This window comes from Heliangelus exortis, chromosome 4, assembly GCF_036169615.1.
Source record: "Heliangelus exortis chromosome 4, bHelExo1.hap1, whole genome shotgun sequence".
In the NCBI taxonomy this organism is placed as follows: domain Eukaryota; kingdom Metazoa; phylum Chordata; class Aves; order Apodiformes; family Trochilidae; genus Heliangelus; species Heliangelus exortis.
In genome coordinates this window covers 40,470,261-40,492,092 of record NC_092425.1, presented here as the reverse complement: position 1 = coordinate 40,492,092, position 21,832 = coordinate 40,470,261, and the positions used below count along the sequence as shown (strand labels likewise).

The window sequence follows — 21,832 nt, the reverse complement described above, 5'->3', positions numbered from 1 at the left end:
AGAGAAGTTGTTTTTTCTTACATTTAGGATTTCACCTGACATCCTTGCAGAGGCAGCTCTGGGTCAATAAGGGATGTGCTTGAATGATGTTGACTTCAGGATCCTAAGCCTCTGGCTGAGAAGTTTCTTTTAAATAAGAACCTGCAGCCCCAGGTTCACCAGTTGCATTTTGGAGATGCTGATGCAGGCAATGAGACATGGGAGCATCCCAGGGAGCCTGAAACTCAGCATGGATCGAGCTCATTGATTCTTGCCTTGCTTGTTTAAACACAAAATGATCAATCCAAACATTTCAGGGTAATTCTGCTGTTTGTAAGCTATGACTCATCCATTCCTGCTTTTACCCAATTCAGAAAATCCAAACTAGGTGATATTGGTGGTGGAAGCAGCATTTGTATCCGTTAAATGTTGGGAAAAAAGGGAATGCCTAATCTCTGGGGTACCTCATCATTTAGTATAGCAGGAAGATCACTCTCATCCCACCCTCCAGGACTTTTGGTGTGACTGGGGGGACCATTCCTGTCTGCATTCACCTTCACTTCTCCTTCCCTCTCCTCTAAGGAGATCTGGGGGGCACCTGAAGCATCAAGCTTCAAGCATCAAGCTCTTCCCATGCTGGTTACCTGGGCTTTAAATGGTTTTAAAGTAGAAGATGGGAGATTTAGGTTAGATATTAGGAAAAAATTGGGCACTATGAGGATGGTGAGACCCTGGCCCAGGTTTTCCAGGGAGGTTGTGGCTGCCCCATCCCTGGCAGTGTCCAAGTCCAGGTTGGATGGGGCTTGGAGCAACCTGGGCTGGTGGGAGGTGTCCCTGCCCATGCAGGGGGTTGGGACTGGATGAGCTTTGAGGTCCCTTCCAACCCAATCCATTCCATGATTCTATGGATTTGGCATGGTGCAGGAATCATAGAATCATAGAATCCTATGAATACTTCATTGGGAATTCTGCTGGGATAGAGAAGCATTAAGGGGTTGCCTTTCAGCCTGATTCATACTTGATGCAGAAAGTTAAGGGTCAGAGTGGGGAAAGGAACATCTTAAAGAGGAAACTGTTACAGAAGAAAGCAGCACTGAAGTTATAAAGTTTTGATTGTGCATAAATTACAAATTGAAGGTCCTCAGGCCATTTAGCCAGAAAAGGCAGAGTAGGTCACATAGATTTGTCATTTTTATTCTCACTTAATGTTGCTAGAAAAACAATTTTTAAAGGCCAAAAGTACAACGTGGTCTGTATACCACTATAAATTAAAGCTAGGTGTCTGTATTAAGATTTAAGCTCTTATTTACCTTCTCCAGAGAAGAATCAGATAATTCCTTGCCCTAAGTGGCCTGGGCAGATATTTTTCTTAGATATTTAGGGTGAAAATATTGGATGTGTTTCATCAGTTTTCTATTCTCTAATTAATATTAGGATTTTTTTTTTTCTCATTCATTCTTAATATCTTAGTGGTTTCCATGGAAAACCTGGAACAACACTGAAGAGCCCAGGATGCTCTGGGAAGTGGGGAGTTTTCCTGGCTTGTGCAGGGGAGTTTGTGCTTGGAGGGTGGTTATGAGAAAAAAAATGGTTAATTTCTTTCTTTCTTTCATGCAGCCATCTAAATTAGGGTTAGGGCTGCTTTGGGGGTGATTGGTTTGTTGGTTTTTACATGGGTATGGCAGAAAAAAATGTCCTTTACTGAGTATCCTTTCTGTGAAATGGCTCCTTCCTTCCAAAGATTTTTCACTTTAGAGAGGGATTTCCTAGATGTGTGCACTTCTCTCAAGTTTTGTCATGCAAAAAAGAGAGTTCAAACAAAAAGAGAGTTCAAGCCACCCTGGACTCAGAAATCAGCTGTATTCCTGCATCTTAAAATTTGGCAATTTAACCTAATACAGCTGCCTGAGATCCACATGGGTTGAACAGGCTACAGCAGCACTTTCCTGGCATCCTTTGGGATAGTTTGCTCTCCTCTTTCTTTTTTTTTTTTTTTTTTTTCCTTTTTTTTATTTTTTTAATTTTTTTTCTTTTTTTCTTTTTTTTCTTCTCTTTTCCTTTCTTTTCCTTTCTTTTCCTTTCTTTTCCTTTCTTTTTCCTCTTTCCTCTTTCCTCTTTCCTCTTTCCTCTTTCCTCTTTCCTCTTTCCTCTTTCCTTTTTCCTTTTTTCTTCTTTCTTTTTTTTTCTTTTTTTCTTTTTTCTTTTTTCTTTTTTTTTCTTTTTTCCTTTTTTCCTTTTTTCCTTTTTTCTTTTTTCTTTTTTCCTTTTTTTTCTTTTTCCTTTTTCCTTTTTCCTTTTTCCTTTTTCCTTTTTCCTTTTTCCTTTTTTCTTTTTCCTTTTTTCTTTTTTCTTTTTTCTTTTTCCTTTTTTCTTTTTCCTTTTTCCTTTTTCCTTTTTCCTTTTTCCTTTTTTTCTTTTTTTCCTTTTTTTCTTTTTTTCTTTTTTCTTTTTTTTCTTTTTTCTTTCTTCTTCTTTTTTCTTTTTTCTTTTTTCTTTTTTTCTTTTTTTCTTTTTTTCTTTTTTCTTTTTTCTTCTTTTTTCTTTTTTCTTTTTTCTTTTTTCTTTTTTCTTTTTTCTTTTTTCTTTTTTCTTTTTTCTTTTTTCTTTTTTCTTTTTTCTTTTTTCTTTTTTCTTTTTTCTTTTTTCTTTTTTCTTTTTTCTTTTTTCTTTTTTCTTTTTTCTTTTTCCTTTTTTTCTTTTTCCTTTTTCCTTTTTCCTCTTTTCCTCCTTTTTTTTCTGAGTTTTTTTTTCTGCTTTTTTTCTTCTTTTTTTTTTCTTTTTTTTTCCCCATGGAGTTCTCAGTATATTGTGAACGTTTCATAGTTTATTTGCATGAGAAATCTGCAGAAGCATCCCTTGGGACAAGGCAGTTTGGAGACCAGAAAACAACATCAGGGTTTTGGTGTTTGGAAGTGGGGCTGGTGGATTGTCTGGGGAAGAAACAGATTTGAACTTGGTTTATCTGAATCCTTTACCCCTGAAAAAGTGAGGGCATTGAGAAACAAACAAAGAAACAAAAAACCCCACCAAAACCATTACCTCTTTACAAATGTTCCAAGCTGTTCTCTGAGCTTCTCACAGCCTCTGGTATTATGAGAGGGTAAAAAAATGAAGTGCTCAACCTTGGCAACATGGCAATGCCATGAGGTTTCAGAGGCTTTTTTTTCCCCTCTTAATTTTACAGCACAAGGATTTCCATCTCCCTTCACTGCTACCTTGAAAGGATTTCTTTAGTACAACCCATAAATTCACTAAACCTCAGATGCTAGAATATAGTGGCAATTCTATTTTTTTTTTTTCAGCCTGAAGGGCATTGTGTACATAAACTAAGCACATAAACTAATTATTTAACATTGCCTATATCCAGAATGAAGTGAAGAACCAAAATATATAATTTTACATAGTGAAGGAACAGTGAACATGGGACCTGCAAGTACTTGGCACCCGAATGATCACCACTCACATGATTTTTAGTGATATTTTTTTGTTTCTCTGATAAATAATTATTGACTTACAGTAATGAAAATTGAATTACACCATATTCAGTGTAAAATTTAACTCTCTTCTGCTTATGGATCCTCTAGGAGCTCCGACTGGCAGGATACTTAGCCAGGCTGGCAAGCATACCCATGGGGATGCTGCACAGGATCCTGAACTTACTGCTTCCCTCCAGCTCCCAGAGTGAAGTTCTGTCTGTCCTTGATTCCATCAGTAAATACTTGGATGGGGATGCTGAAAGTGCCAGTAATGCAGATGAGTCTGGCAGCTGTAAGAAAAGGTAAGTGGGGTACTTTTTAAAAGGTCATTGCAAGAGAAGTTCATTGCTTTACATGGAGCTGTATTTGCTGGACAATAAAAAAAAAAAAACCACAGGTGCATAAGTTTCCTCTTTGAGTTATTTTTCTGAGCAAAAACTCTTCAAAACTGCTGTATTTTGTTGTGAAATATTTGAGCTTGATAAAGAGTTAATACATTTTGTAACTTCCTCAATTAAACAGTTATTCTATAGCTTTGTAGCTCCTCCTCTGATCCTTTTCTTCCTGTTGACTTCAGTCAGGCTTTATGAAAATATTTTCCTTCCAATTTTTTTGTGTTTAAAATATTTGTAGTAAACCAAATGGACCTATAAATGATGTCCTGCTTTCTCATAATGGAAGTTTCAACCTTACAAGTGCCTGTCCCTTTTTGTAGTTCATTACTAAAGTCACTGCTGGCCACTGTTTTTCCCTTTCCTCACTCTCCCAGACTCCCAGTTTGTCCCAGTCAACACCAGCTGAACAACTGACAACAAGACCCTCTCTCCCAACTCCCAAATAAATGGGAAAGGGGAGAAAAGTGGGGATTGGCTGCTGGGAATTTTATGTGTTTGGTTTTTCTGCTTCTTCAGAAGGAACCAAGAGCTGTGGCAAGCACTGGAGAACAAAGTGAGGGAAGATCTGATAAACAAAAGTTTGGACAAGATCCCTTCTCTGACCAAGAGAAAAGACAGGTAAGGAGAAAACAGGAAGAAACACAAGACTTTTTTTATACTTTATTTCATCTCCAGAGATTCACCTTAGACCCGTGAGAAATCAGAAAATAAGTTAATAAATGTGAATTTTCTGGCACTGTCTGGTGTTTGATGCTTGTGTTTCCTATGACAGATTGACACATAACAAACAATAGTAGCAGTTGCCTAAAAAGTATTTCCACACATATCCACAAAATTCAAACATTTTCCTTGTCAGTTGGTTACCTTCCCTTTGGTTATTTATTATGACACTATTTTTCCTGTTGAGATACAAAATTGCAAGTCATTCTGTGATATTTAACTTATTGGGATTGGAATAAAATTTACCCTTCTGTCTGTTGAAACATGATTTCCTTTAGCTTCTGAAGTCACTGCTCCTATGTCAGGATGTGATATGGGAAGTGATGCTTTTATTTGACCAAATTTTAATGTTTTAACTCAGGGTTTGCTTTTTTTTGTTTGTTTTTTTTTTTTCATTAATGCAGCTTGCTAAAGAAGAAGCAACTTTCCCTCCTGGAAAAAGCATCCTTCATTCATCTTGCTTGTTCTCCTGGGGACCACTTGGATCCTCCTGTTCCTGCTGAAGCCCTCGAGGTGGCAGGCACAGGGGAGAAGGTGTTTTTATTCCGGGATCCAATGCTTTCTGGGCATCATTCTCCAAGGAAAAAGAAAAAGAACTTTCTTAATTCCAAAAAGCCTGCTCATGCAAATAAAGACTCATGAGGGTGACGTCCGTCCCAAGTATCAGCTGGGGAAAAGGAAGCTATTTAAGATTTAGGAAAATAATGAGAACTGAGTATTAAATATCACATGCCTGATTTTAATCTAATTTGTTGTAAAGTCTTGTAATTTTAAAATGGCACAGAGAGCACTGTGTATTGTGTGGTTTGTTTTTTTTTTAATTTCAGCATGTGATGCAGTAGCTGAAATACGAGTGTTTTGTGATGCACGTCCTGGCAGGCAGGACTCTGTGTTCCTTCCCTACATTTTGTTCATTTTTGCACTGATTTTGCTGTAGCTGTATTTTCATAATTTATATAGAAAGGGTATTTATTCTATAAAGCAAGTACTGTTTTCCTATTCTTGTATTCATGTGTTCTTTTAATAAGCTGTGGTATAGGAGAAGACATGAAAGTAGATGACCCACAAGTCCCTTTTTCTCTGATTTTTTTTTTTTTTGTTCCTGTCCACATCTTAAGCATATACCTATTTATTGAGCCTTACAACCCTGAGGAACTTTAGCTTTTTTTTTTTTTAGCTTTTTTTTCTAAACTCCAGTTGAACAGTGAATGTGGCTACAGTTTAAATTGTATTATTTGCAACCTTTTTCTTGGCAAAGCAGTACCATCTCACTTGCTCATTAGACAGGGCTAATTAAATGGGCATGGTAGTAACTTCAAAAGCTTTTTTTATCACAGTGCTGCAAAGTGTCACAATTTTAGGTGGGTATTTTTGGAGTTTTTTTACCCAGGTTTCTCTAAATTGATGAGAATATCGTTCAAATAGAGGGAATTTTCAAAAAATTCCAGGTTAGCAGAAAAAACCCTGTAACTACACACCCTAAAAGCAGCAATAGGAGAAGAGACATTAAAAGAAAAGCAATTATTTGTTAATATTTCATGAGATGTAAGCCAGCTTAGAGAGGTATTTGAATGGGTACTGTGATCATATATTTTTCAATATTTCATGTATGGGGTTTCTCTGTACTAATAGTATGCAAATTTCATTTTAAAAATTAAAATGTTCCAATGTACATATATCTCTACTTGGCATCTATTCCAAGTGGGGGAAAAAAAAACATTTTTTTTTTTCCCCTCCAGCTCTCTTGCCAAGTTTAAATATTCATCCTCCAGTAAACCACAATTAGTGTTTCGTATCACTACTAGCAATAATGCCCTAATTAGCCTGATAATCCTAATTAATTTTTAATTGCATTCTTCAGTCTTTTTAGAGGAGCTGTCACTCTCCCAGAAAGAGTTTGGATGCATCTGAGGTGTTGTCCCCAAGGCCTGGGTCTGTCCTACCTCAAAGGGGGGGAGAGGAGCACAGGGGGAGGCTCAGGTGTTTGAGAAAGGACTTTGGCCTTATGCAAAAAAAAAACCAAAAACCAACCAACCATACAAAAAACCAATAAAAAAATCAGTATGAAAACCTGAGCTGGACTCAGAGCTGCAAAGAGCACCTGAAAGCTGAAATGCCCTCTCCTGAATGTGAGTTTTTCCCCCAAGATTCATTCACAACCCCCAGGCTGTTGTTATTTAAAAGGGGAGTCACCAGTATTGATCACAGGTAAGAATAACTTTAATAAGTGACAATAATGCAATGCCAGAGCTGACTATTGATTGCAATATCCATTTATTATCCTTAACAGTTCATGGATGTGTCTAATAATAAAGAGCCAAGGTTTGCAGAGCTCATCACAAATCTGAAGCAGCTCAGTGACTGGAATTATTCTGGTGGGGAAAACCATGCCCTGCTGTGGATCTGCTCCACTGATTGCACTACAGATTCCCAGAAATATCCAAATCTGCAGCTCTCAGGTGCTTTATGGAAGAAGAACTACCCAGGTAATGGCTCACTTCACTAAAGAGTTGACTTGTCTTCAGCTTTGGGTTGTTCAGAGGATGGGGAAGGGCTCTTCCCTTGTGTGTACCCCAGATATTAATATCTGTTCCACAGCTGAAGCCTTCCAAGGATTTTGTGCCAAGTTTGGTGGACAAGCCTTTCAAATGAAGCTCATTTGGCTTCCCAGTCATCAACAAAATAACTAAAACAAGGCCAAGTCTGTCAAGATTTTGACATTATCCACAGATTATTCTTCATTTTCATTAAATCAGCATCAGAAGAAGGGGATCCCTTGCAGTTTGGCTGAACCCTCTGTTTTAAGCTGGTGTAGCCAAGTGAAAAGGATAGATGTACCTTGTACTGGTGCTAAAATTAAATTATTTGCAGTGGGGTAAGGACTTATTCAGAAGATTATCTGCTGGGTCATAGCAGGATCCTGTTGTTCATGTTCTGTGCTGTGGTCTCTTCGTGAATCCATTGCCTCAACTCTTAATTCAAGCAGTGAAGTTCTTTGTTGCATCTCAATAGGGGGTGAAACAAAAAAAATCAGTGTCATAGCTGGGAGTGTGAAGCCAGCACAGTTCCCTTGACAAAGAATAAGATTCTAAAAGATTTTTTTTTTTATTCTTCTTGAATTTTTAGCAGAGATACATATACTGGATTAGAATGCAAGACGTGGCTCACTGGGTTGTTTAGTTAAAAATCAAGCTTTTATTTAAAAGATTTAATTTTAAAGTCGTTTTTTTTTTTTAATTTAGAGATCCCACGTGGTGAAAACCATCTTAGGCAAGAGATACAAAATGTTGTTCTGCAGTGAGTGAGCTGGAAATGTTTCCATGAAACAAGTGAGTTGAGATTTCCTACAGTAAGTTCCTGTTTCATGTCCCACACCTCAGTATCTATATATAAATATAATTATATATATTTAAAACATATATGTTTATATAATATATAAGTTATATTATAATTATTATATATGACAATTATTATATATGACAATTATTATATATTATTATATTTACTGGATATTATTATATGTTATATACTATATATAAATATATAAATAATATTTATATATATTTGTCTATATATAATTATATAATTAATATTTATATTCATTTCTTAGAAAGTAGAATACACATGCTAAGCCTAATGAAGAATAATTAGTACCAAGAATGAATGATTGGATATTCTGGAAGGGACTTTCAACACCATGACAAAAATTCAGTCAATTGTAAAGAAAGTGAAAATAGACACACGTACGTTTCAGTACAGAAATATGTAAAAATGAAAGCAAAAAGATTGGCATTTTTGTGGAATTAACTGATGTGTTTAACTTTTCTTATTCCAAGTGTTGGTTTTCAGGTTAATTTTTCAAGTGCCAATGTCTTTTTAATAAGGCCAATTCTGCAAAATACTCCTCTGCTTGAATTGAACCTGTGGAAATCATGCTGCTTTCTTTCATTATCTTCTATTTACCCAGCTGCTGGTTTATCACCTTTATTTCCATTGGGGAATGTTAAGTTTTTATGCCATTATCTTAATACAACCCTCTGCCAAGAATTGCACTGCTTTTCACCAACATCTTTGAAGTTCCCCAGAAACCGCCAGCAGGATTTTCCACCCTCTCAGCTGAACCAGTTCGTCCTCTCTCTGCCCTGTGCTGATGGAACTGGTCCAGACTGGTGCAGCACAAAGCTGATTTTCCATCCTGAATTACAGGAGCTGTGTTGTCACAGGCTGCCAGGTTCTGGTGTCAGAGTTCCTGCCAACATTTCTACCAGTGTCATGCACTGATGAATTTGGGCAGATTTTCTGCCCAAAAAGTGCTGCAGGTGAGATCCACCCTTTCCCACCTTCTGCTTCTCCACTCAAATCCTCTTTTGCAGAATTCATAGAATCCCAGGATTTCAGGTTGGAAGGGACCTCAAGGACCCCCTGCTCCAACCCTTCTGATATTATTGTTTAGCTGAGATCTCTCAGCACTCTGTTGAGATGAAATTCCAAACTTTCCAAAGTGGGGGAATCCCCCCCTTCCCCTGGGAGACCATTCCAATGTCTGACTGTCCTCATGGGGAAAAATTTCCCTCTTGTGTCCCATTGGAATCTCCCCAGGAGCACCTTGTACCCATTGCACCTTGTCCTGTCCAGGTGACTCCTTGTGAGCAGGGAGTCTCCAGCTGATTTGTGGCCCCCTTTAAGTTCTGGAACATCACAATAAGGTCTCCCCTGAGCCTCCTCTTCCCAAGGCTGAAATTCCCAAATTTTTCAGCCTCTCCTCCAATTCCAGGTCCTTCAATCCTCTGATCATAGAATCCTAGAATCCTAGAATCCTAGAATCCTAGGGGTTGGAAGGGACCTGGAAAGATCATCTAGTCCAACCCCCCCTGCCAGAGCAGGGCCCCCTAGAGTACATCCCCTAGGAACGTGTCCAGGTGGGTTTTGAATGTCTCCAGTGAAGGAGACTCCACAACCCCCCTGGGCAGCCTGTTCCAGGGCTCCGTCACCCTTACAGTAAAAAAATTTTTTCTGATATTCAACTTGAACCTCCTATGCTCCAATTTACACCCATTACCCCTTGTCCTATCACTGGTCACCACTGAGAAAAGCCTAACTCCATCTCCCTGACACTCACCCCTTACATATTTGAAAACATTGATGAGGTCACCCCTCAGTCTCCTTTTCTCCAAACTAAAGAGACCCAGCTCCCTCAGCCTTTCCTCATAAGGGAGATGTTCCACTCCCTTAATCATCTCAGTAGCTCTGCGCTGGACTCTTTCAAGCACTTCCCTGTCCTTCTTGAACTGAGGGGCCCAGAACTGGACACAATACTCCAGGTGTGGCCTCACCAATGCAGAATAGAGGGGGAGGAGAACCTCTCTCGACCTACTAACCACACCCTTTCTAATGCACCCCAGGATGCCATTGGCCTTCTTGGCCACAAGGGCACATTGCTGGCTCATGGGCATCTTCTTGTCTACCAGGACCCCCAGGTCTCTTTCACCTACACTGCTCTCCAGCAGCTCAGCCCCCAACCTATACTGGGACATCGTGTTGTTCTTCCCCAAATGCAAAACTCTACACTTCCCCATGGTTCCCCTCTGGACCCTCTCTGCATCCTTACAGCTTTGTTATTAAGTCAAAGTAGAGAAGAGGAGGATCTGGAAATTTGGTTGAAAATCAGCTGGAAATCTATTTCTCCTTCTCTTGGACTTTTCTGGGGATGGGGTCTGCAAAGCTGAGGTTCAATTTCACTGTGGGTCTTTATAGGAAAGGTGCTGAGTGGCACACAGCATGGTTAGGAGGGAGAATTCTTACCTTTTATCCAACTAATGAGTTTCAACCAAATACATGGTTAGGGCTGGTCAATATTTTTAATGAAGGAATGGCTTTCATTTCAGAAGCAAACTTGTTTAACATGTATTAAATGGTATTGGGTATAAAAACATTCAGTCTGGGTTGTTTCCACTTTTTCTTCTTTGGTTAATCCTTTTAAATGGCTGCAAATCTGATTTTTTTTTCCATTTTCCTTGTATTTATGAGCACAATCTTTTTTAAATAGAGGCAAAGCATATTATACTTGGATAAAGGAGTTGGTCATTTTAAACCAGTCACTTAGGGCTAAATCCACAGTCTTGGGACTCTTATTGGTGCCTATAATAGGGGAAGTATTTTAAGTATCCAGTATCCAAAATGTGATCATGTCCTGGTTTGGGCCAGGATAAAGGTGATTTTCTGTCTTGTATTTTTGCTTTCAGTGGTTTCTTCTCCAGAGTTTCAGAAGACTTAAACCTTTATTTTCCACAATTACCTAAATTTTTGTTGGTATTTATGTGCCAGAGTAGTCTGGTCCCCTCACTGGGGCTGCATAGATTTTGTCTTATTTATCCTAAAAATACATTTATCATCTAGAAATTAGCTGGGGGGGCTCAGTTGAGGCTTTAGAGCTTTCTAATGCCATGGTGATGAGCTGGCAGGTCTTCAAAAGGTTTCAGCTTCAAAAGGGTTTTTTAGATGTTTTAATGTGTTTCATCCTCAGGAAACAGTTAAATGTATAAAACCCAGCCCTAGAAGTCCCACAAAGATCCAACTTGAGAGCTTTTCCCTGCTTTTATGAATGGGGGCAGTGGGAGCTGGAAAGCAGAAGTGGAGCAGCCAGGTGGAGTTCTGGGACTGCTTCTGCCAGAGGTACAGCCTTGAAACTGTCTTAAATTCTCTAAATATAGTATATGAATATAATACTGATGATACAATAACGGATTATAATAATTATAATTATTATATTATAGTAATATATGTAATCCTCCCAAATCAATCCTGTAATCCTGAAAAATCAATCATTCAGGTAACTTCAGGGACTAGTTTAGTGCAGATTAGAGGCAACCAAGTCACCCAGCCCCAGAGTTCTAGGTGCAGTTTATAGGGAATCCGAGTGACCTCGTTGCTCTTTAACCAAGACTTTCCATCACCACTTCACAACCAGCACTGGAAGATTTTTTTGGAATGAACAACCCAATTCTAGCACTGTCCTAGCATTTTGGAGGCTGAACTCTAGGTGGGGGGGGGGGGGGGTTAGGTATGGATCATCTCCAGGAGACCAAAGGATGTTATGAGGCCAATCTGCTGAGGATGCTGCTGTGCTCAGCTCCAGCTCCCTGGGTTTTGTCCCTGCAGGTTGCATTTATCAAAATGAGCAAAATCTTTAAGGCTCCTTAAACAGTTGATATCTACAGAGCTTAAAAAGGCTGTCTTGGAGGTACATTGGAGATATTTTTGCCTGGATTGCTGACAGAAGGAAGCTGCTAATTCTTCTTGTTGAAGATGATGCCCTCGTGCCCAGGAACTGCTGCTGGGGTCAGCTGAATCACAGGTGCTCACTTATCTTCCACATAATTGAGTTACAGAAATTAAAATTGTTGATCATATCTTTCCATCCATCCCAAGAGGAATAGTTATGGGTTGGTTTTGTTGTTTTGTTTTGTTTTTTTCTCTTAGTTCTTCCTGAGGCTGCAATGAAATAACAAGCTAGCTAAGTCGGTCTCTATGTTGATGTATCTGTAGATATCTGTATCTGTAGAGACATCAACAGATGCATCCTTGGCCTGGTTTGGGCCAGGATAAAGGTGATTTTCTGTCTTGTACTTTTGCTTTTAGCTCAGTCTCTTGTAAGTAGCTGCACTTGCTGAAATTCCCAGCAAGTTTCTCAGACAGTGTGTGTTTCTAGGACTGATAACACTTGATGTTTAGAGTTACTGCTAGAGACTGGTGTGCAGAGCCAAGGCCACTGCTCAGCTCTGAGGAAAACATAAAGAGGTCCCACCTGCAGCCTCCTTTGGGGAGGAAGGGACAAGATAGATGCCAGAACTGACCAAACAGAGGATTCCATCCCATACACCTCATCCTCAGGATAAATTTGAGGGATCACGAGGGCCAAGCCATTGATTTCCTGCTTCCAGCTTCCTGCTTCCTGCCCTTCCTGCCTTTCCTGCTTCCCTTCCTTCACCCAGCATCCTGGAAGGATTCCGTCTGTTCACCTGCCTGTGGTTCTGATCCATTCCAGCCTGGATCTGTGTGTTCTGCCTCCAGTTCCCAACTGCTGCTGACTCCAGGATTCCAGCTTGGACTTTCCCAGAGCTGCCCTGCAGCCTCGGTGGTGACGTGAGAGCTACTGGGGGAAAGGGGGGAGGAATGTGGTATCCATTTTCTTGTATATTTGTATATATTTAGTAATTTTTCCTATTTATCATTCCTGTTTCATTAAAGTTGTGTAGTTTAGTTTCCAACCCATCAGTCTCTCTCCCTTATTCTCTCTCCTTTCTTATCAGGGAGGAGAGAGAGATTAATAGAGAGCGTCTGGTACTCGGTTTAATTGCCAGGCCAGTGTTAAACCCTGACAGATTTATTTATTTATTTTATTTATTATTTTATATTATTATGTAAAATTTAATAATATATATATTTATATAATATATGATAATATATATTATATATAGTAAATATATAATATATATTCATATTATATAAATATAATATATAGTATATAAATATATTATTTATATTATTTATTATATTATTATATGTTTATTATTATTTTTATTATTTATTATTATTTATTTATTTGTTTGTTTTGTTTTGTTTTGTTTTGTTTTGTTTTTTCTCTCAGTTCTTCCTGAGGCTGCAATGAAATAACCAGCAAGCTAAGTCTGTGTATGTGGTTTATGAAAGGGGGGTGGTACAGCACAAATCTGTGAAAATTTCTCTTGAAGCCAAATCTGGAGCACAGATCCATGTGGAGAAAATAATTGGTCATTTTAGACCAGGCACTTAGGGCTAAGTCCACAATCTTGGGACTCCTATTGGTGCCTATAATAGGGGAAATATTTTAAGTATCCAATATCCATAATGTGATCTTCAGTGGTTTCTTCTCCACTGTGGTACATTTCAGAAGACTTAAACCTTTATTTTCCACAATTACCTGAATTTTTATTTATGTGCCAGTGGTCCCAGAGCAGTCTGGTCTCTATGTTGATGTATCTGTAGATATCTGTATCTGTAGAGACATCAACAGATGCATCCTAATTGATACCTCTTGATGATTCTCATGTTTCTTCTCCATTGGTGGGTTTCTTGTTTTGTTTTTTTTTTTAATTTCTCTTTTTTCTTCAGCATAAACATATAAACAGAAGCAAGGAGTAGATCTCTCTATGATTTCTGCAAACAAATTCTTAGACCTTAAATCCATCCCTGCTTTATGCATCCTCGGGTAGCCTCCCATTGATTGAAGAATTTTAATTGCATATGATTCCCACCACAGTTAAACTGAATAATTCTGACTCCTCTTTTGATTTTTTTTTTTCTTATTTTCTTCTTTTTGGACTGTCTGGTACCAGTGAGCATCCTTGCAGGGTATGGAGACTTGGAGGTGGGATGACAATTACCCTTCTGGTGCTGCACACTGTGGGCACTTACATTAAAATGTAATTTTCATCTCTTCTTTTCCCTTAATTTGAGTGATTTTTAATTCTTTTGAAAAGCAATTCTTTCTAGTGGGATGGGCTTCAAATATTCCATTCTTCCAGGATTTCTTCTGGATAAAGACAGTGGAGAAGTTTTGCTGCTCCCTCTAAAACAAAGGGCAGAATAAATAGATTCAAGGGAAGAGAGAGGGCTCTTCCCAGCAAGTAGGATTTATCCCATGGATGTGAGTTATGAGCAGCTGATGCCATCCCTTCCCAGAGCATCTGATACCAGTTCCTGACAGCCCTTAAGACAAAAGCCTGGGGGAGAAAGGACAATAAAAAAGGTACTTTTTGAGGCTGGAGGCAGCTGAATGAAAGGCTGGGATTCTTTCACTTCAGATGACACAGAGTGGTCATGAAAAAGAACATTTTTCTTGCTGGCATAATTTCATTCCCCCTTTGGGAGTGATGATTATTTCCAAGGTGGTTTGGTTTCTGTGCCCATCTCGTTTTTAATAAAGGGAATTTCAAAGAGGTTGGTGGGGATTTAAGGGCTGTAAAACCACTTTTACCCCTCCTATTTCAGAGGAATAGGTGTGGAGGAAGAGAGAGGGACAGGATGTGAGATTCTTTTCAGTGCTGATGGTGTCATGAAGGGAAATGAATATAATGTTAGATAAAAAGGTATGGACAGACTCATCAGGAAGGGTTGCAATTAGCATGCAGAGAGTAGAAAAACTTTAGAAAGATTTGTCTGGTTCCAACCCTTCTGAAATTCTCTTTCAGGTGGTAATTCTGGAATGCCAATGAGTTGCCTGGGGTAGCACAGGAAGCACTAAGCCAGGAGTAATCACTGGCTTCAGTCCCAGTTTACATTGTCTTGGATTAGTCACTGCATCTTGGGTCTGAAATGCTGATGTTATTAATAGCATGAAATAATTATCTTTAAATCACCATAATCATAACTGTTGATTGTAGTTGATTGGAAAATAGCTATTCTGGTTGCTTTTTCTTGGAGAAAATTCTGATTTCGTTTCCATAAAGATCACAAAAAGCAGTGTTTTGCTCAGACTTCAAGTGTTTTGATTTAAAAAATGGGCTCCTTCCTCCCTTGGGGTTGGAGTTCAGGGCTTTTTTCCTCATCCTGGGGTATGGCCAGGGCTCACTACCTGGGCAGTAGGGAAAAGCATCTAACATTTTGATTATTTCCATTGTATTTCAGGCCACGACTGGGAACACTTGTACTTTGGCCAGCTTGGGTTTTAAGGATCTATAAGTCCCTATATCTGAATGTTTTATAAGCACTATAAAACTCTGAACTTGTCAAAAAAATTTTTTAAAAAATGTCTACTCCTACTACCAAGATGAAAAGTTACCTTTATGACACCATGGAAAAGAAATCAAACTTTGGCTTAGGTATAACTGGGAGATAAATGCAAAAAATAGGTTGTTCCTTGCCTCAGTTTTTTCCTTTGGTCTGTGATTTTTCAGGTGATGTGGGGAAGGCAGGGGAGGAGGACAGGAGAGGAGGGAGCTCATCTCTGAGGTCCCCACTGAGCTACATCCCCACAGCATCATTTTGCTCCTCAGAGAGAGGGCACTGAGGCTGTGCCTGCCAGGATTTGTGTCCTGGTCCCCCCAGGAGGACTCTGCTCATCCCTCTTTTGTGTCCCATCCCCTCCTTGCACTGTGCCCTGGGTGCAGCATCCATCTCCTCTTGAGTCCTGCTAGGGAAGGAGGGAAGGAAGAAAAAAAAAAAAAAAAAAAGAAAGAGAAGGAAGGAAAGAAATAAAGAGGAAAAAAATGTAAAGGGAAGGAAACAAGGAAGGAAGCAAGGAAGGAAACAAGGAAACAAGGAAACAAGGAAACAAGGAAACAAGGAAACAAGGAAGGAAACAAGGAAACAAGGAAGGAAACAAGGAAACAAGGAAACAAGGAAACAAGGAAACAAGGAAACAAGGAAACAAGGAAACAAGGAAACAAGGAAACAAGGAAGGAAGGAAGGAAGGAAGGAAGGAAGGAAGGAAGGAAGGAAGGAAGGAAGGAAGGAAGGAAGGAAGGAAGCAGGGAAAGAAGGAAGGAAAGAAGGAAGGAAAGAAGGAAGAAAGGAAAGAAACAAGGTAACAAGGAAGGAAGGAAAGAAGGAAACAAGGAAGGAAGGAAGGAAACAAGGTAACAAGAAAGGAAGGAAAGAAGGAAACAAGGAAACAAGGAAGGAAACAAGGAAACAAGGAAGGAGGAAGGAAGGAATGAAGGAAGGAAGGAAAGAAGGAAGGAAACAAACAAGGAAGGAAGGAAACAAGGAAACAAGGTAATAAGGTAACAAGGAAGGAAGGAAGCAAGGAAGGAAGGAAACAAGGAAACAAGGAAAAAAGGAAGGAAACAAGGAAGGAAGAAAGGAAGGGAAAAAAAAAGAAGAAGAAAAAAAAAAAAGGAGAAGAAGAAAAAAAAAGGAGAAGATTTTAAAAAAAGGAGGAGAAAAAGGGGGGGGAAAAAAGGCCCAGGAGAGGCAGCAAATGCATTTCTCTGTGTACTGCTTCCCCAGGCTGAGATTTACCAGGTCTGGACAAGAACTGAGAGTCTCTATTTTTCTTTTGTCCCCTCTCATTTTGCCTTTTGGGAAGCAAAATCAGCCTCAAAGAGCAACAACAATTCTAGTGCTTCTCCTTTTCCATCATAAATGCCATTAAAAAACCTGACAAATCTTTTTTTTTTTATTTATTATTATTTAAAAAGAAGTCCTTTCTCCAGGTGAAGAGGTAAATAGCATCGTTAAACTGAATTTTACTTTCTTTCCCTTTTCAAATGCTTTAACAGCTTTCTTCTCCCTTTATGTACCTTTATGATAGGGTTAAAAAAAGATTTCCTGGAGGTTGTTGCTATGGTGCTCATACCAAGGTGTCTGCATTCATTCCCCTGAACCTTGCTAAGTGCTTGTGCATGTTTACAGCTTTGGCTGTCTGGATCTATTTGTTCTGTCCAAATTAACACAGTGCACCCCAGCTGGCAGAGAATTTCTCCTTGGTTTTGTCTGGAGAAGATGCAGAGTGAATGCAGTAGGAAAGAAATGTCCACAGGCCTTTTTTTTTTAACACTTCTCAAGTGTTTTCATAGACTCAGGATCTGGGTGTGTGCAGAAGCAGGGGTGAGAGATCCTATATTTGGCAACGTTGGAGAGGGCAAATTATTTAGGGTTTTTATAAAATAGTTTTACAAAACATGGCAACTGATTGTGCAGCCCTTGGCAGGTGATATCATAAAGGGGGATTGCTGAATGACATCATCAGTGGAGAGGGAAGGGAAAAAACCTACATAAAAACCCCAAACCACGTACTGTGAAGCTGCTCCTGGCTCCAATACCTGTGAGCATCCTTTATTTTATTTTTTTTTTTAATTGGTTTAATCCTCTGTGATGCAGACATCACCCAAGCATTTGGGGCCTAGGTTAAATGTGGAGAGGGATTTTTTTAGTGTAGGACAAGGGGCAATGGCTTTAAATTATAAGAGGGAAGATTTAGGTCAGACTTTAGGAAGAAATTTAGTGTGAGGGTGCTGAGCCCCTGACACAGGTTTCCCAGGGAGGTTGTGGCTGCCCCATCCCTGGCAATGTCCAAGTCCAGGTTGGATGGGGCTTGGAGCAACCTGGGCTGGTGGGAGGTGTCCCTGCCCATGGAACTGGATGAGCTTTAAGGTCCCTTCCAACCCAAACCATTCCATGATTCTATGATAAATATTAGGATGGCAATTCCCTCCAGAGCAGGTCTTGCAGTCTGTCCTCCTTCATCTCCAGCTCTGGCTGAAGCCACATTCCTGCTCAGCACCCATGGGTGCTGAAGGAAGAAGGCTGAATGGAGACCTCAGCATCCCCTGGCATCACTCAGGTTCCATGTGTGCACTTGGCTGTCTTATTTCTCAGCTCTGTGCTTCCTCTGCTGTCCAGGCCAACTGGCAGCACAAGTAAAAATTTCCCCTCTTTCCAAGAAATAATATAAAAAAATGGCACTTTGGAAAATGTCTCCTAGCAGGTTGGTGACCAACAGGAGAAGTTTTATCTCCCCATACTTTTGTAGGATGCTTAGCCCAGAGCATCCCCACAGTTGCCTTCCAGTTGGCTTCTGAAGGGAGAGATGTGCTTTTCTAGGGCTGGTTTAGCCCCTGGGAAAGCTGGAGACAAACCTCTTTGCTACTGGGCAAACCAAGAATCCGTGGCAAGGCTGACAACAGAGAACTTTTCCTCAGCACTGTGACTGCTGGACCATTTTTCTCCCCATCTTCCCTGGTTTTTGAGTCTTTTCCCTTGTCACGATCCACTCGTCCATCTCCAGCTCTAAGGTGCTGCATTTTTAAAATGCTTTGATACCTTTTATGGATTTTCTGCCAAATATTCACAGTCCACAGAACGTGGAGTTTCCAAAGTGATAGACCAAGCACTGATAAAATATCATCTTTTTTCTAGGGATCTCAAGCATTGCTGGCATCAGTCTCATTTTCTCCTGGAGGAGGTCCCGTGGGGTAAGGTACTGTATTTTGTGACCACTTTTACCTCTTTGGTTGTTAAAGGTTTTTCTCCAGTGATAAATAATCCTCTAATAATTTGTTTTCTGTGGCAACAGACCATGTAAAATTGAGTTGTTAAATATAGTTGTTATCTTCTTGTTCTTATTTTAGCTCCTATTTTGGTTTTGCAAACAGAAAGGTGCAGTCTCAAAGCTCTTATCTTGGTTTATTTTCTCATCAGGGCAATCAACTTATTTTTTCTAGGATACTGAATAAGATATCATTTCTAAGGTGTCATGCTCTTTCCCCAGAATAACAAAACTGTGCTTTTTTTGTTGTTTGTTTCCTTCTTCCATTGTCTTACTCCATTGCTTTGGATATATTCAGTGAAAAAATTTTTAGTGCCACAGACATTTTTCTGATCTCCTTTTCAAAGCTAAATAGAGTTCCAGAGGAGGAGAAATGATGTGGGATATGAGCAAGGATAATGAACAGGATGAATATTGCTAAAACAGTCATGGGAGACACTTAGAAATTGCTAGCAACAAAAGCAGTCATAGAAAGAGATCATAATTCTTAGCAGAGAAGTTCATTCTGTTAAATGTTAATGTGGATTTAGATGCTGCTACCCACAGACTTGCAAATGAGTAGGAGAGAACTAATTTGAGGAAAACTGTATTTTTTTTGACTACTAGTTGGTTGTGCTGAGGTCCAGGCTGAGTAAATCCTGAACAAAAGTGGTCTGCTTGAAAAAAAAAAAATAAAAATCAGTGTTTACCAAGAATTGCTGCCTTCTGAAATGTGTCAGACCACAACCATGAAAGCCTGAAATTTAATAGTGGAACAAAGAGCCTGTTTCAGGATTCCCTAATGACATCGTGGAGGCTTTTTGTTCCATTTAGAAAATTTGGGGTCATTGCTTTGAAAGCCATTTTGCTCAGGCAGTCTGAAATTCCTGGCATGACCAGGTCTCCTAACAGCTGTCCCTGTTCTTGGAAAGATGCAAGCCCCTGTATTTATGCAGCTCATACAGCAGCTGAAACCCAAAGTTTTTCTCTCTGCTTTGGTCTCAGAATAAATGAGTGCTGAATTATTTGGCCCTCAAAGCAGTCAGGCCACTGCAGATATTTACTATGAAGCTGCAAAACTGAATTCACAAATCAATCAACTGCATAAAAGCCTCAGAGAGAGCAAATATTTTGTTGGGTGGAAACTATTATGAAATCTGTTACAGCAGGAAGTTTGTTTCAGTGTTTCAGTTTATTTAATTAAGTGGCTAATTCAATGAGCCCAGGCTGCTTCCAAAACACTAGACTGGAAACCAAGGACTGAGTTTCCAGGTCCTTATTTTTTATTTCTGTTGTGCTTTACTTCCTCCAGCTCTGCAATTCCCAAACTTCTCTTAGCTTTAAGTCTCTTTTTTTTTCTTTTTTTTTTTAACTACTAAGTGTATGTCTGGAATTATTGTTATATTTTACTCCATATAGGCTTAATTGCCCAGGCTAAACAATTAGGATTTTCTGGTTTACTCTGCAACTAAAGGTTAATTTTTTTTTTTGGTTTACTCTGCAACTAAAGGTTAATTTTTTTTTTCTCTTGTTCTAAGGTCCCCACCCATTAGAACATGGATGGAATGGAGTGGCATTGAACACCAAGGTGCTCTTGGGGGATCAAATGGGGACAACTTGCAGATGAACAAGCCCCCAGATGCAAAGGTTGGCATCCTGCAGTAAGATCCCTGTTTTGGGGGACCCACTCCTCCTGTTTTAGGGCCTGATAGCATCACCCAACCCAGCACCCATCAGACCAGGTTGGCTTAAGATCTCCTGCCATGGGATGGACCCAGGACTGCTCTTTCCTGTGCTATCCCTTTCCCATCAGTATATTTTAAGGAGCTGGAATGTTTTTTTTGTTGCAGAATACCAAGGTCCCTGGCACTTGCAGGCTTCTCTAAAAGGTTTCTGCTGGGCTGTCCTCATACAAAAAATTTGGGAATAGTTTTACTGATTCAACACATCAGTGGATCTTGTTAGCATGGAGAGGACCAAGTATTCTTGTGACTTGTGTTGCTTCTGCCCTGCCAGCAACTCGATTTTAATTGGGTATAAAATCCATCCCAGGAAGAGCATAAACTGGGATCCTGTGAGCTGCTGATCCTGGGGTTGATTTGACCCCAATTCATTAGAGGGCAGGATTTGGGGATCATGCTCAGTTGCCATGGGTGTTTTGGGCTGTGCCTTTGCAACCACCAAGGTTTGGGCTGTGATGATTTCTTTGGGTAGTGGGATCAGCAGGCAAGAAAGATGTTAGTGATTGAGGGGAGTAAAGCAGAACACAGCTCTTTATCTTCATTTTCAGGGAGGAGGGAATGGAGGCAGCTAAAATTATCTTTAAAGTTAATCAACACGAGTCACGATGCACCAGACTCAGATGGAATATTAACCACTGAGTGGTTAAAAATGGACAAAGAAATGAGCTGTGGAAGGTATGAAAGGGTAGGTGAGGGACCAAGACCTATTTAGAGTAGAAATTGTGTTTCTCTATGAATCTGTTCATGTTTAGTAGTAAGGAAAAGACTTATCAATTATTTGCCATCTTTTTTTGGATGGATTGTGGGGAGGGACTTGGTTCTGCACTTCCCCAGCAGACCCTGCTGGCTCTATACCCAGGCTAAGATCAGTCATGATAATTGCCATTGACATGTCAGGAGAAACATTTTGATAGATTTCTGTTCAGCAGCTCTTCCCTTTTACACTGAAAGCCAGAAGACTTCAGCTGATGCTTGCTTTTATGTTACCTCTTTGATCTCCCAGTGGAAATGGCTATATAATAGCACTATGTACCTCCTCTTGCATCCTTTAAGTGGAGGAGACCTTTTCAGGTGACATGTTTTCTTGATGAAAGAACAAGGGAGGAGTGGCTGACACACCAGAAGACTGTGCTGCCATTCAGAGAGACTTAGACAGGCTGGAGAGTTGGGCAGGGAGAAACATGATGAAATTCAACAAGGGGAAGTGTAGAGTTTTGCATTTGGGGAAGAACAACACGATGTCCCAGTATAGGTTGGGGGCTGAGCTGCTGGAGAGCAGTGTAGGTGAAAGAGACCTGGGGGTCCTGGTAGACAAGAAGATGCCCATGAGCCAGCAATGTGCCCTTGTGGCCAAGAAGGCCAATGGCATCCTGGGGTGCATTAGAAAGGGTGTGGTTAGGAGGTCAAGAGAGGTTCTCCTCCCCCTCTATTCTGCATTGGTGAGGCCACACCTGGAGTATTGTGTCCAGTTCTGGGCCCCTCAGTTCAAGAAGGACAGGGAAGTGCTTGAAA

At 39.8% G+C, this 21,832-nt stretch overlaps 1 protein-coding gene across 1 annotated transcript in view; it reads left to right on the top strand.

Moving 5' to 3' along the window:
- Positions 1 to 5,569, top strand: part of EVC2 (EvC ciliary complex subunit 2) — a 61,526-nt gene extending 55,957 nt beyond the window's left edge. The window contains 3 exon segments of the mRNA XM_071743977.1: positions 3,564 to 3,757; positions 4,367 to 4,468; positions 4,975 to 5,569. Of these exon segments, the coding sequence (XP_071600078.1) occupies positions 3,564 to 3,757; positions 4,367 to 4,468; positions 4,975 to 5,212 (534 nt within the window). The 3' untranslated portion in view covers positions 5,213 to 5,569.
- The last annotated feature ends 16,263 nt before the right edge of the window (positions 5,570 to 21,832 follow it).